At 39.1% G+C, this 12,390-nt stretch overlaps 1 protein-coding gene across 1 annotated transcript in view; it reads right to left on the reverse strand.

The window, feature by feature from the left end:
- Positions 1 to 546: 546 nt before the first annotated feature.
- The window catches only part of LOC106078004 (mucin-2-like), a 49,614-nt gene continuing 37,770 nt past the window's right edge, over positions 547 to 12,390 (reverse strand). Inside the window, exons 5-10 of the mRNA XM_056028784.1 lie at positions 8,914 to 8,961; positions 7,422 to 7,524; positions 7,249 to 7,303; positions 7,032 to 7,133; positions 6,016 to 6,096; positions 547 to 5,841 (exon numbers count right to left, since the gene is read on the reverse strand). Coding sequence (XP_055884759.1) covers positions 1,840 to 5,841; positions 6,016 to 6,096; positions 7,032 to 7,133; positions 7,249 to 7,303; positions 7,422 to 7,524; positions 8,914 to 8,961 — 4,391 coding nt within the window. The 3' untranslated portion in view covers positions 547 to 1,839. The remainder of the gene's footprint in view (positions 5,842 to 6,015; positions 6,097 to 7,031; positions 7,134 to 7,248; positions 7,304 to 7,421; positions 7,525 to 8,913; positions 8,962 to 12,390) is intronic.

Genomic DNA, 12,390 nt, shown 5'->3' on the forward strand with positions numbered 1-12,390 from the left:
AACTTTTCAACATGCGGCCTCACATCTTGATGAACCGGCCCTTCATGTGCCGAGGTTTCATTCCTCATTAAGTATTAACCGACGTGGCATGTTGAAATACCATACATCAACAAAACAAAGGCGTGTGTTCCAGGCCACATTTCCTGCAGCCCTAGGGATCATGTGACAGGCCATCAAGACACAGGCCATCAAGACACGGGGCTAACAGAAAGCACACACTAAAGCAGTGATACATTAAATAACGAGTATAATAAATAAATAAATAGAAAGGTTCTTTGGACAACATTTGAATAAATAGTGTAGTCTTGGGTTAAAACAGTAGTACTAATGACATCCTTTAGTTCTTGGGCAAGACAATGCAGGTCTTCCAGACATTCACCAAGATGAATGAACTCTATAGGGCTAGCAAAGAAACAATTGCTAGAGTACAGGAGCTGTTGGACTGTTCTGTTTGGAGAGAGAGAGAGAGAGAGAGAGAGAGAGACAGCGCAGGATCTATACAGAGACACGAGCGAGGAAGAATTTAAAAAAAAACAGGAGAAAAAGAAAAGAAAGACAGAAAGAGCGATAAAAACTTTTAAAAACCAGATGAAAAAAAAAAGGTATAGTGCTATAAAACAACAACAAATGGGGCCTTTAAAAGCTGATTTAAAAAAAAGGGGGGAGGGGGGACTCTAGTGATGTGACAATCTAACATCGTGGACAAAGCCGTTATCGTCTCTGGTCCTTAACACAGATTTAGAAAGTTTTCCTAGGGTCAAGTTTAGAAAGGTAGGAACATGTTCCCTTTCAAAACATGATGACATGAACTAGTTGAAGACGTGCTCACTAAATGTGTTCATTTCTTAGTAATACTTCGGAGGCTTCTTTATGTATTAGTTTTGATCAAACAGAACAACAAGTCTACACTATCAATTGCCATTTACATACTGAGTATATTAAACTAAACGTTTTAATGGTCTTTGACAAAGTCTCTGAAAAGACTTACTAACCAGACACAAATACAACAATAAAACAATGCTTTGTCCCTAGTGCATAAGTAGGTACCTAGTTCGCTTGGACTATTGTTTAATGTATGAAGTCCACAACTTTGCCACGGTGTTTTGCTCAATAAATTACAAAAAAAAAAAAAGGTGTTCATTTGGATCACAGTTTCTAAATGTCCAGGAATGTGTTTCACAGGTAGACGTGCTGGAACTGTTCTGTCTGTACATGAAAGTGGTGGACTGGAGGACTCTCCTATTGATCGGACTGAACCAATGTCAAAGAGACTCAAGTCTAATCTAACTAGATGCTGCTCCTGTTACACCAAAAGCCCCCCCCCCCCCCAACCCACCCACAAAAAAAAAAAAAGTCCAAGTGAATTGAAACTTGATTGTTGCTATCTCCTAAATGTTGCTACCACCTAGATGAGTTTGTCATTACTAAACTGAAGTAGTCAATAACAGCATCCCTTTATCTCTAATAGTGCACATCATTGGCTAGACACATTTTGGGCCACTGACAGGTTCAATAAAGACTAGAATAAGAACAGGCTACACCAAAGATAATACTAAGTCCATTCCAAGAGATAACAGCCCATGCAGTGGCACATAATGAATACAATCTACAAACAAGAATGGGAAGGGAGGCGTGCAACCAAAAGACAACAAAATAAGAGCATCATATAAAATAACTTATCACAATATTATTTCAGTTAGTGTCTTATCCTTGACCTGACAGGTCAATGTCAACAGTGATATAGTAACAAATCAAGCACAAAGCTTCTTTCAAAGTACTAAACATGGCAGTCAAGTCCATACATAATTCACTCATGTAAATCCGAGTACCAACAGATGTTTAAGATTTAGATGAAGACTGGGAATAATCCAAAGGCATGGCATCTGTATCATAGTGGAGATCAGGAAACTTGGGATGGGATTGTGAGGGCAGTTTAAACCCGTTGAACAGAAGGTCAGCTGTGGTGTAACCGTAGCAGTGGTTCATCAACAGCTCAGAGTCTGATGGTCGTCTGGTCTCGCGAGCTGACCGCTCATTCCCAGTGTTGGGCGAGCCGCACTCACTCCCTGCTCGTAGGTGGTTTCGGCTGGATCCATTTTCTACAGGTGCACGCGAACCAGCGGTGGCGGAGCTGTAAGCCCTGTACTGGGGTGTGAGGTGGTTATTGAGACCACTGTCCACGATGATAGGATTTCTATTGATATCTGATATTTTTATAGTTGGTACACGCTGTCTCTCACCTCCCCCAGCAGCGTACACACTCTCTTTAGAGGACAGGGCTGGAGATGATAGGGTCCTGGAATTGTGTTTCTCTTTACTGCTTTTGCCCTTTTCCCCACTGTGGTGACCACTTAGTCCAAATGGACTTGCCGCCGGAGCAAAGATGTAGTGGTCAGTGGAGCCAGGCGACCGTTGCAGCTTCAGAGTTGTGCTGCCCAAGGTAGCCTTTGGGATTGTCAAAGGGGGAATACTCTTACTTTTTGAGGTCTTTTCATGTTTACTCTCCCCGTCTTTAGCACCGTGCTTGGTCGACGTTCTTGGAGGATGAGTAAGAGGAGAAGATGGGATAGTAGGTTTGGGGGTAGAGTGTGCCAGGGAGGCTTTGCTCATGGCGCGTTGGTAGTTCACTGCGCTCACAGTGCCGTTAATGATGGCTGACAGATCATTCCGAGGCAAAGGATGCGGCATGGCAGAGTGCAGGAAACTCCTTGAAGACGGGACACTGTTTATGTTGGTTGGGTATGAGAAAGACTTGGTGTACATGCTCGACTTGGAGCTGATGGAATTAGACTTTGGAATCAAAGTGCTAATCTTTGTGGTCTGTATCACACTGCTGTTGGATCTGCTGGACGAAGCTGAGGAGGATGAAGCAGATCGGGCAACAGAGGAGTACGACTTTGACGTTTGAGATATAGTTTTGGGAAGCTGATGCATAGCAGTCAGCTGGGCCTCCACGGAGCTTCGAGGCTCCTCGGGTGATGAAATGGGCTTGGCCTTTAAAATATTCTTTGGTGGCTGTTTTATTGGAGGAGACAGTTGACGTGGTTTTGAGTTCATCTCTGGTTTGGGAGAATCTTTTTCCGAAGGTTTGGTGTCGAATAAGAAATTGTCAACATTTATAGCTTCTTTAGGAATTGTAGATGTGTTCTGTTCACAATGAGGTGAAGACCTTGACAATGGTTCAACAGAGGGAATGGGAGGTGCGATGAGGAAAGTGTTGGCTATAGATGGAGCCGTGGAATGGATGGATGAGGTGGGAGCTGATTTGCCTGAAGGATGATTGGAGCCATTGCTAAACAAAGCTGAGATGGAGACAGGTGGCACTGAAGACGATCTGGTCATGTTGTCATGCTGTTTCTCTTTACTCTTCCCTGGGGCAGAAGCCATAGATTTGGGCCCCGTGTTGGACAGGTCTTTTGGTCTCTGAACTTCACATGTTTCTGGAGATAAATCCACTTTCTGTATTGAAGTCACTGTTGGTTTTGTGTTGCTAGCTGTGGTGGAAATAAGTGTGTTACCAACTGAAGATATCGAGGAGGTATTGGTGGTGTAAGAACTGGCCAACTTGGCCCCAGACAGGCTTATGGTGGAAGGACTCACGGCAGTGTTGGATGTTGAAACAATGGAAGCAATGGTAAGGGAAACAGAGCATCCTGCAGTAACAAGTCTAGGAGGTTCTGGCAATGATTGCAAAGAAAGAACCCCATTACTGAGTGACTTTGCCTGACTAGAAACACCAGAGTCTACTTTCTGTAAGCTGACTGTCTGCTTCTTTGGGGAAGATGACTTTACAATGCCTTGAGATTCTTGGTCAGTTGCAGACACTGTGATCTCTGTAGGCGAAACTGAGTCTTTAACAACAGTGATATCATTATTGTTCTCGACCACCTTAGTCTGAAGACAATGTACAGAGGAACCATTTAATAAAAGACTTTTTTCATTCTCACCAACTTGACTCTCTTTGGTTTCCAAAGTATTCAAATGTCCTTTGCTTTCTACTTTACACTTCTCTGGAAACCCAGTTTCCTGCTTGACAAGTTCTTTGTCAATGTATTTTATATCTTGAGGGGATATTTTGGAATCTTCTTTAATGTCCACCTTAATTGTATTGTCTGTATCCAGCCCAGACACTTGGTGGTCGGAAGAAATAGACTGCTTGTTGTCTGCTGAAATGACAGAAAGTTTGTTATCAAAAGAACTAGATGACATCTTGTTTTCAATAGCCAATGACAACACTTTTTCTTCCATTGTTCTCCCGAACATTCTGCTGTCTGTAGAAATACAAGGTGACCTGTTGTCATGACTCAGGACAGAAGATTTAGAACTGTTTATAACATCAGATTTTGGGGCACTTTTACTCACTGCTGGGATTCTGTTGCTAATGGGAGTCTCAGACTTTCTATTGGATGTTAAAATGTCTGTTTTTTTCTTGTCATGTGTGATCCCTGACTTTTTATCATTTGAAATCACAGATTGTTTGCTATCTAAACTGACAACAGTCATTATCTCATTTGTGACAAAAGGTATGTTGTGTTCCGGAGTGACAGATTTCTGACTGTCAGTTTCAATGCCACTGTCATTGTCATCTTTGACAACAACTTGAGTTTGAGACACTATTTCTTCCTTGAGTGAAAGTTTCTGAAAAACATCTGAGGAAGTTGCTGGGCATTCAGTTTTAGCTTCTTCTTTTGACTTGTTTCTTGCTGTGTTCTTTGCATACTTTTGCAAGTCAGTTGGAGAAGGTTGATACTGCTCTGAAGATAAAACTTCAGACACCCCTTCAGCACCAGTTGAACCTTGTCCATGAATGGCCAATGGGAGCTCTTGTTTATGACCTGATAGCAGAACATCAGTGCTATCCAAGTTAAGGCACTGAAATTCAGTAGGCCTACTTTCTGAAGGAAGCTCTGGTTTCAGTTCTGACTTGACTGAAGCTGGTGAACAAGCTTCAACTATTTTGCCAGCAGCATCTACAACAACCTGCCTGTTACCAGGGCTGAGTTTAGTCTCCATCACTATGTCTTGTTTTTCTTTAGATTTACCATTTTGCTCTGTATTGCTGACTGCTGACTTGAACTCTTTTTGAGACTTATTACACTTTTTATCTTTCACTTTCAGCTTTTTACTTTGTTTATGAGTTATGTGGTTCAATAGTGTGGAGGAATCAGATGCGTTGACTTGGTCAGTCAGTGAACACTTGGTTAAGGATCCCATTCTTTCAAAGAGATTGGGTTTGTTTGAAAGTAAGGTGGCCTTGACCACCTGTTGCTTCTTGACCTCCTTGGCTGGTTTTAAGTGAGAAGATTTGATCAACATTTTCAGAGACGTTTTGTCTTTGCTTGGCTCTTTGACACTCTTAGATTTCTCTTTTACATTGGACGACTGGATTATAGAATACGAGGTGCACTCTACGTTGGACTTTTGTTTAAATGGTGGCCCTTTAGAATGTACAGAAAGCCCATTTAAACTGTTTTTTGTCAATTTTGGAGGCTGAAGATCAGTCTCACCAGGTTGTGTGTCTAAATGCTTCCTTTTCAACTTCTGACCATTTGGTTTGGTCTGTACCTGGCCATTTGGTTTGGTCTGTACCTGGCCATTTGGTTTGGTCTGTACCTGGCCAACAGAATCATTATTAGAGCTGACAGAATCTGCCACTTTGCACTGCTTTTTGTTTTTCTCTTTCTTAGTCTTGGACTTTCTCTCAGTTTTTCTCTTCTGTGTTTTCTCTTCTTTCTTCTCTTTGTTTTTCTTGTTGACCTTTTCAATGACACTCACTGTCTCCAACTTTCTAATCTTTGGTGGTATCTCATAGAAGGAGTAGAACAGTCGGAGAACACAGTCCTAGGGAAGAGGGACAAGAAAGAGTATCATTCTACTGCAAAACTAGACAAGTCATCTAATGCATGACTGAATGATCTAAGAAAAGCTAGACAAGTCATCTAATGCATGACTGAATGATCTAAGAAAAGCTAGACAAGTCAACTAATGCATGACTGACAGATCCTACAGACGTACCCTCTTCCACATGTGAATGTAAGCTACATCCATCAAAGTGTAGGTGTCACACAATGGTTCTTTCTCTTGAAATAAATCAATCTGAGGGCAAAGCAACAAAAAAATTATTTGTCAAAAACTATAATTAATTAATAATTTTTTTAAAATCTAGATCACAGGCACATAATGAGGTATTGTTTTTGTTTATATTATGCTACAAGGTACCCAGCAAATCTAAGTAACTCTTCCCTTGCATGAGTTCATCAAATCTTAAAAAAAATACTCATGTACAAGGAAGACAATACCTACTTTATACAACTTATGGAAGAGTAATATTTTGTTCTTAATAACAAATGAATTTTAGATTTTAAAAAAAAAAGGAAATTTTTTCTACATTGACCCATTCATCCCCCCCCACACACACACACACAGAAAAAAAAAACCCTGGTTTAGGAAATGTACTAATCTACTATATAATATTTTAATGATAAGCCTTTATATGTTCCATAATATCAATTTATTAAATTCTTGACTGAATAGGGCCTACATGCAGAAATATCAAAAGACTTTGAGTCTGTTGAAGAAAATATGTTTTTTTTTAAACCTTTAGCCGAATTTAAATAATTTTTTTTTATACTTTGAAAAATTGTAATGGTCGAACTAGAATTTTCAAAGTGTGTCCAACGAGCAAGTCATTCTTTTCCGACCTATATACATCAACTGTTACATTTCTAGAAAAATCGTTAGAGCTTTTTTTTTTTGAGAACCATGCCCAGCCCCCCATTCCAAATATGTGACTTGAATAGAGGTATTGTAAAAAGATAAGAACTCTTTCATTGCTTATAAAGTGTAGAGAGTTCAATAAGAGCACACTCTAAAATAGTTTTAATTTTTGTCCTAGTAACTGTTACTGCATACATTCAAAGCCGAACTCAATGTAATCTTCACAGTTTTATGTAGTGCTAAAAAAAAAAGGGGGGGGGGGGGCTGAGATAACTGAACATGCCAGGAATGCAACCCCTTGCTGCTAACATTACCTGTATGTTTGGAGGTAAGGAAAACTTGGACCGAATGAACTTTTTCAGGTGTTCAACTCTGAGAGCTGCAGGGCATTTAAGGTAGCGTTTCTCAGGCTGGTACTAAACAACAGAAATAGAATCAAATCAAACTGTTGAACATAATGTAATGTCTAGGTCATGACACACCAATAGTATTACATTCAATATACACTGTCTAGAGGGACTAGCAACTTACAGTGCATTTGTGTTTTTTCTGTAAGGTTGTTGTAGTTTCTTTGACTGGCTGCCCACTGAAAAAGACAAATACATAGGATTAGAGGATTACCTTTTCTAAAAAAAATATTAAAAAAAAAATGTTGTATCTGATCTTGCTGAAATGTTTGTTGAACTTCAAAATGTTTCACTTACTCGGGAGAGAACTCGATAGAGATACTGAACTCTTCATCCTGGGAGAAGATAATCCTGTCTCCAAGCTCTCCTTCAGGGGAACTGCATGTCCACACTTTTTTGTCTGTGTAAGAAACAAATGAGACTTTAAGTTTAAACTAGAGACACTCTCTCACTCTAAACATTAGGGAAAACAAAAACTGACTGATGTTTTTGAAGGGCAAAGGCACCAGAGAGACAGAAAGATAGAGAGAGACAGAGACAGAGAGAGATACAGAGAAAGAGAGGTAGAGAGAGACAGAGAGAGAGAGAGAAAGAGAGGCACAAAGAAAGAGAGGTAGATTGAGAGAGAAAGAGAGAGAGAGAGATGGCAGCAAGAAACAATGCAGCTCTGCATAAGACAGCTGTTGGACGTCTTATAAACTTGTTTAATAATTACAATGTAGTCACAAGTAAGACATACGTTGTCGGTAAACTCATGAATCAATGTCTTTTGGATGGACCCGGAAGAAGCTAGATCTGCCTGTTTTCAAGTCTTAATCTCACAAACTAAAAGTTCACCTTCAATTACTTTTAGGTCCTCTGACAGCCAATTGTTGTTTTCAAAATGGAATGTGCAAAGCGTATTTTTAAAAAATCCACATCCCTCAGTGTTTCAACCAAGATTTGCTGAGCAGTTGGTGTGTTGATATTGTGTGTGAGTACATTTTGTTACGTCCCAATGTTAACCAGTTCAATCCTTCGACCACTGGCACAGAGCAACTATCGGCCCTACAGAGTTCTCAGGTCAAGGAGGAATGCACATCTATTTATGTTATTCTAGAAGCAGACAAGGAGCTCGCTCAGATCCTACAAGAGAGCCATCCATGTGGAGAGGAGGAGGGTAGAGCAGAGGGGTGGATCCAAGAAAGATGTCAAGAATATCGTTGGTTCGAACTACCTTTGAAAAGGAATCTTATTACTCTAGGTCAAAGTTTTCCTTGACGCAACACTGCGCACATTCTGAATATTTAGCGGAACACTTTGCTTATTTTTTTTTTAGAGAAATTAATTCATGTGGTGGCCTACTAGTTAATTATTTCAGTATTTTGTGGAACATTTTGGGTTCCGGCGGAACAAAATTTGGGAAACACTGCAATAGATTAATTGAAACTTATCGTCACTAGCTACCGGTGAGAATAATTAAAATTAAAACACAAAACTAAACTAAAAAGTAAAAATAAAATATAAAAAAAATAAAAGTGTTGTGTGTGAATTTCCCTTTAACACATACTAAACGTTTTATTATAAGCGTTTTTATTTTAATTGTATTATTTATTTTACATGACAATGAACCGCCTCCTGGTCCACATGAGTTCTATATTCTATTGTACATCGCTGACCATAAAAGACAAAATACAGGAGAATAACTTTATCTCAGTTGTAGATGTGTGTTACAGAGTACAAAGTATATACATGTGTGTGTGTGTGTATGTGTGTTTTCCAACAGACAGAAGAGAAAAATGCTTTTTACCTGTCTGCTTTAACTTTTCATAAAATTCACGTCGCCGTTTCATTTCATCTGAAAACACAAGAAATATTTTTAGTTTGTATGAATTTAAACTGAAGTTTAACAGATCAAACGCGAGAATTCGTAAATACATAAATACATGAGCTATCGTAAATGCATGAGATATCGTAAATACATGAGCTATCGTAAATGCATGAGATATCGTAAATACATGAGCTATCGTAAATACATGAGCTATCGTAAATGCATGAGCTATCGTAAATGCATGAGATATCGTAAATACATGAGCTATCGTAAATACATGAGCTATCGTAAATGCATGAGATATCGTAAATACATGAGCTATCGTAAATACATGAGCTATCGTAAATACATGAGCTATCGTAAATACATGAGCTATCGTAAATACATGAGCTATCGAGACAAGAGCTGAATTTTAGAGGCAGAATCTATGTCACGTGTCACCACTGTTAACGTTCTGTTAACAGGAAACAATTTGAATTGCAGCTTTGGCTCTATGACATTGACTTGCAAAGATCTAACCCAGGAGAAAAGAGTCTTGTTGAAATCAACACACACAAAATTTATTCTAGCCAACCTTTCACTCTGAACAAGTTCATTAGTACTACAGCAGTTCCATCTAAAACGGATGTATGGATTTATAAAACACGAGCCTATACTTCAGGTTGTACAAACTCATTCTGTTCGGTAAAAAGTTTGTAACTCCGACACAAAATCTCGAATCAAGCTAAAATTTCGCACAATTATTTCTTTTACCTGATAATACAAAAATCAATAAAAAAAAAACAACAATTAGTTAAATTAACTATTGGTAATTAATTATTTTGTTTGGCATCTCAAACAAGGGAAATAAATTTTCTTGACTGAAGTGGTGGTATAAGCTTAATTAGTCCTTTTTATAGGTCGCCACTTTTAAGTAAGTTTTTAACAAACAATAGATAACTATAAAATCTTCTATTTTCATAGGCGCATAGCTAGCAGAGTGGTCAGTATGTTGGAGAGTCATGAAATCGAATTCAGATCGTTCCTTCCCATTTTTTAATGAATGCTTTCAAAAAGGGACTACGGTAATTCAGACAGAAATCTTTTTTCTTTCTCTCCCCCTCCCATTTCCCTAACTGGTCCAGACTAATGCTAGGATCACAGCGTAGTGAGAAAGTGATAGGATCACATCGTAGTAAGAAAGTGATAGGATCATGGCGTAGTGAGAAAGTGATAGGATCATGGCGTAGTGAGAAAGTGATAGGATCATGGCTTAGTGAGAAAGTGATAGGATCACAGCGTAAAGAGAAAGTGATAGGATCACAGCGTAGTGAGAAAGTGATAGGATCACAGCGTAGTGAGAAAGTGATAGGACCACAGCGTAGTGAGAAAGTGATAGGACCACAGCGTAATGAGAAAGTGATAGGATCAAAGCGTAGTGAGAAAGTGATAGGATCATGGCGTAGTGAGAAAGTGATAGGATCATGGCGTAGTGAGAAAGTGATAGGATCACAGCGTAGTGAGAAAGTGAAAGGATCACAGCGTAGTGAGAAAGTGATAGGATCACAGCGTAGTGAGAAAGTGATAGGATCACAGCGTAGTGAGAAAGTGATAGGATCACAGCGTAGTGAGAAAGTGATAGGATCACAGCGTAGTGAGAAAGTGATAGGATCACAGCGTAGTGAGAAAGTGATAGGATCACATCGTAGTGAGAAAGTGATAGGATCATGGCGTAGTGAGAAAGTGATAGGATCACGGCGTAGTGAGAAAGTGATAGGATCACGGCGTAGTGAGAAAGTGATAGGATCACATCGTAGTGAGAAAGTGATAGGATCATGGTGTAGTGAGAAAGTGATAGGATGACAGCGTAGTGAGAAAGTGATAGGATCACAGCGTAGTGAGAAAGTGACAGGATCACATCGTAGTGAGAAAGTGATAGGATCATGGCGTAGTGAGAAAGTGATAGGATCACAGCGTAGTGAGAAAGTGATAGGATCATGGCGTAGAAAGAAAGTGATAGGATCACAGCGTAGTGAGAAAGTGATAGGATCACAGCGTAGTGAGAAAGTGATAGGATCACAGCGTAGTGAGAAAGTGATAGGATCACAGCGTAGTGAGAAAGTGATAGGATCATGGCGTAGTGAGAAAGTGATAGGATCACAGCGTAGTGAGAAAGTGATAGGATCACAGCGTAGTGATAAAGCTAAAAGCATGAAGTAGTGCTAAACAAAAGAATAGAAGGTAAAGATATTTCTAAATCGCACACATTTATTGGTGTTGGTCTAGATCTACTACAAAATGTATGACATGACTGAACCAAACAAATTGATACATTTACACTTCGTATTAGCTTTTTTTTTTTTAAAACAAGAAAATATTTATTCTGTTTTTCTTGTTTACCTTTCTTGTAAAAAAAAAAAGCCACAGCTGATGACATTGTCTTTGAAGAATTGGCTGACAATAAATGACATCGACTTTTTATTGTATTTGTGTTCAGTACCTTTACAAAAATGATTTGCAATTCTTATAGGACATGCCTCCATGAGACTATATGTTTGTAAAAGAATCACTGTTGTGACATTAGATTTCCTTAGGTTTTCTAAATGTCCTGAACATTCCCAGGTTGTAGTATTTTGTTGTAAATGTGTCGTTAGCCTCAGCCTGTTGTTCTAAATATAGACACATTGAGGATTTGAATTCACCGATTGCTGTTAGTCTGAAGACGCTAGGTTATACTTAAAAAGACGAGGTTCGACTGTCCCATAACAGGAGCTAGGTGCAGTGATAAGGCAGCTAGGTGCAGTGATAAGGCAGCTAGGTGCAGTGATAAGGCAGCTATGTGCAGTGATAAGGCAGCTAGGTGCAGTGATAAGGCAGCTAGGTGCAGTGATAAGGCAGCTAGGTGAGGTGTCCAAGGTTTCTAGGACACATTTGGTTTAGCTTATAATGTAAAGATGGGCTTCGACATTTTCGTTAGTTACGTCTCCCTTGGAAGTAAGAGATACATAGATACAGACAAAAGAACAGATTTCATTTCACACGTCCAGTAAATGTTTTGGAAGTAAGAGATACATAGATACAGACAAAAGAACAGATTTCATTTCACACGTCCAGTAAATGTTTTGGAAGTAAGAGATACATGGATACAGACAAAAGAACAGATTTCATTTCACACGTCAAGTAAATGTTTTGGAAGTAAGAGATACATAGATACAGACAAAGAACAGATTTCATTTCACACGTCCAGTAAATGTTTTGGAAGTAAGAGATACATGGATACAGACAAAAGAACAGATTTCATTTCACACGTCCAGTAAATGTTTTGGAAGTAAGAGATACATAGATACAGACAAAGAACAGATTTCATTTCACACGTCCAGTAAATGTTTTGGAAGTAAGAGATACATGGATACAGACAAAAGAACAGATTTCATTTCACACGTCCAGTAAATGTTTTGGAAGTAAGAGATACATGGA

The sequence above is a fragment of the Biomphalaria glabrata genome, chromosome 1, assembly GCF_947242115.1.
Source record: "Biomphalaria glabrata chromosome 1, xgBioGlab47.1, whole genome shotgun sequence".
In the NCBI taxonomy this organism is placed as follows: Eukaryota; Metazoa; Mollusca; class Gastropoda; family Planorbidae; genus Biomphalaria; species Biomphalaria glabrata.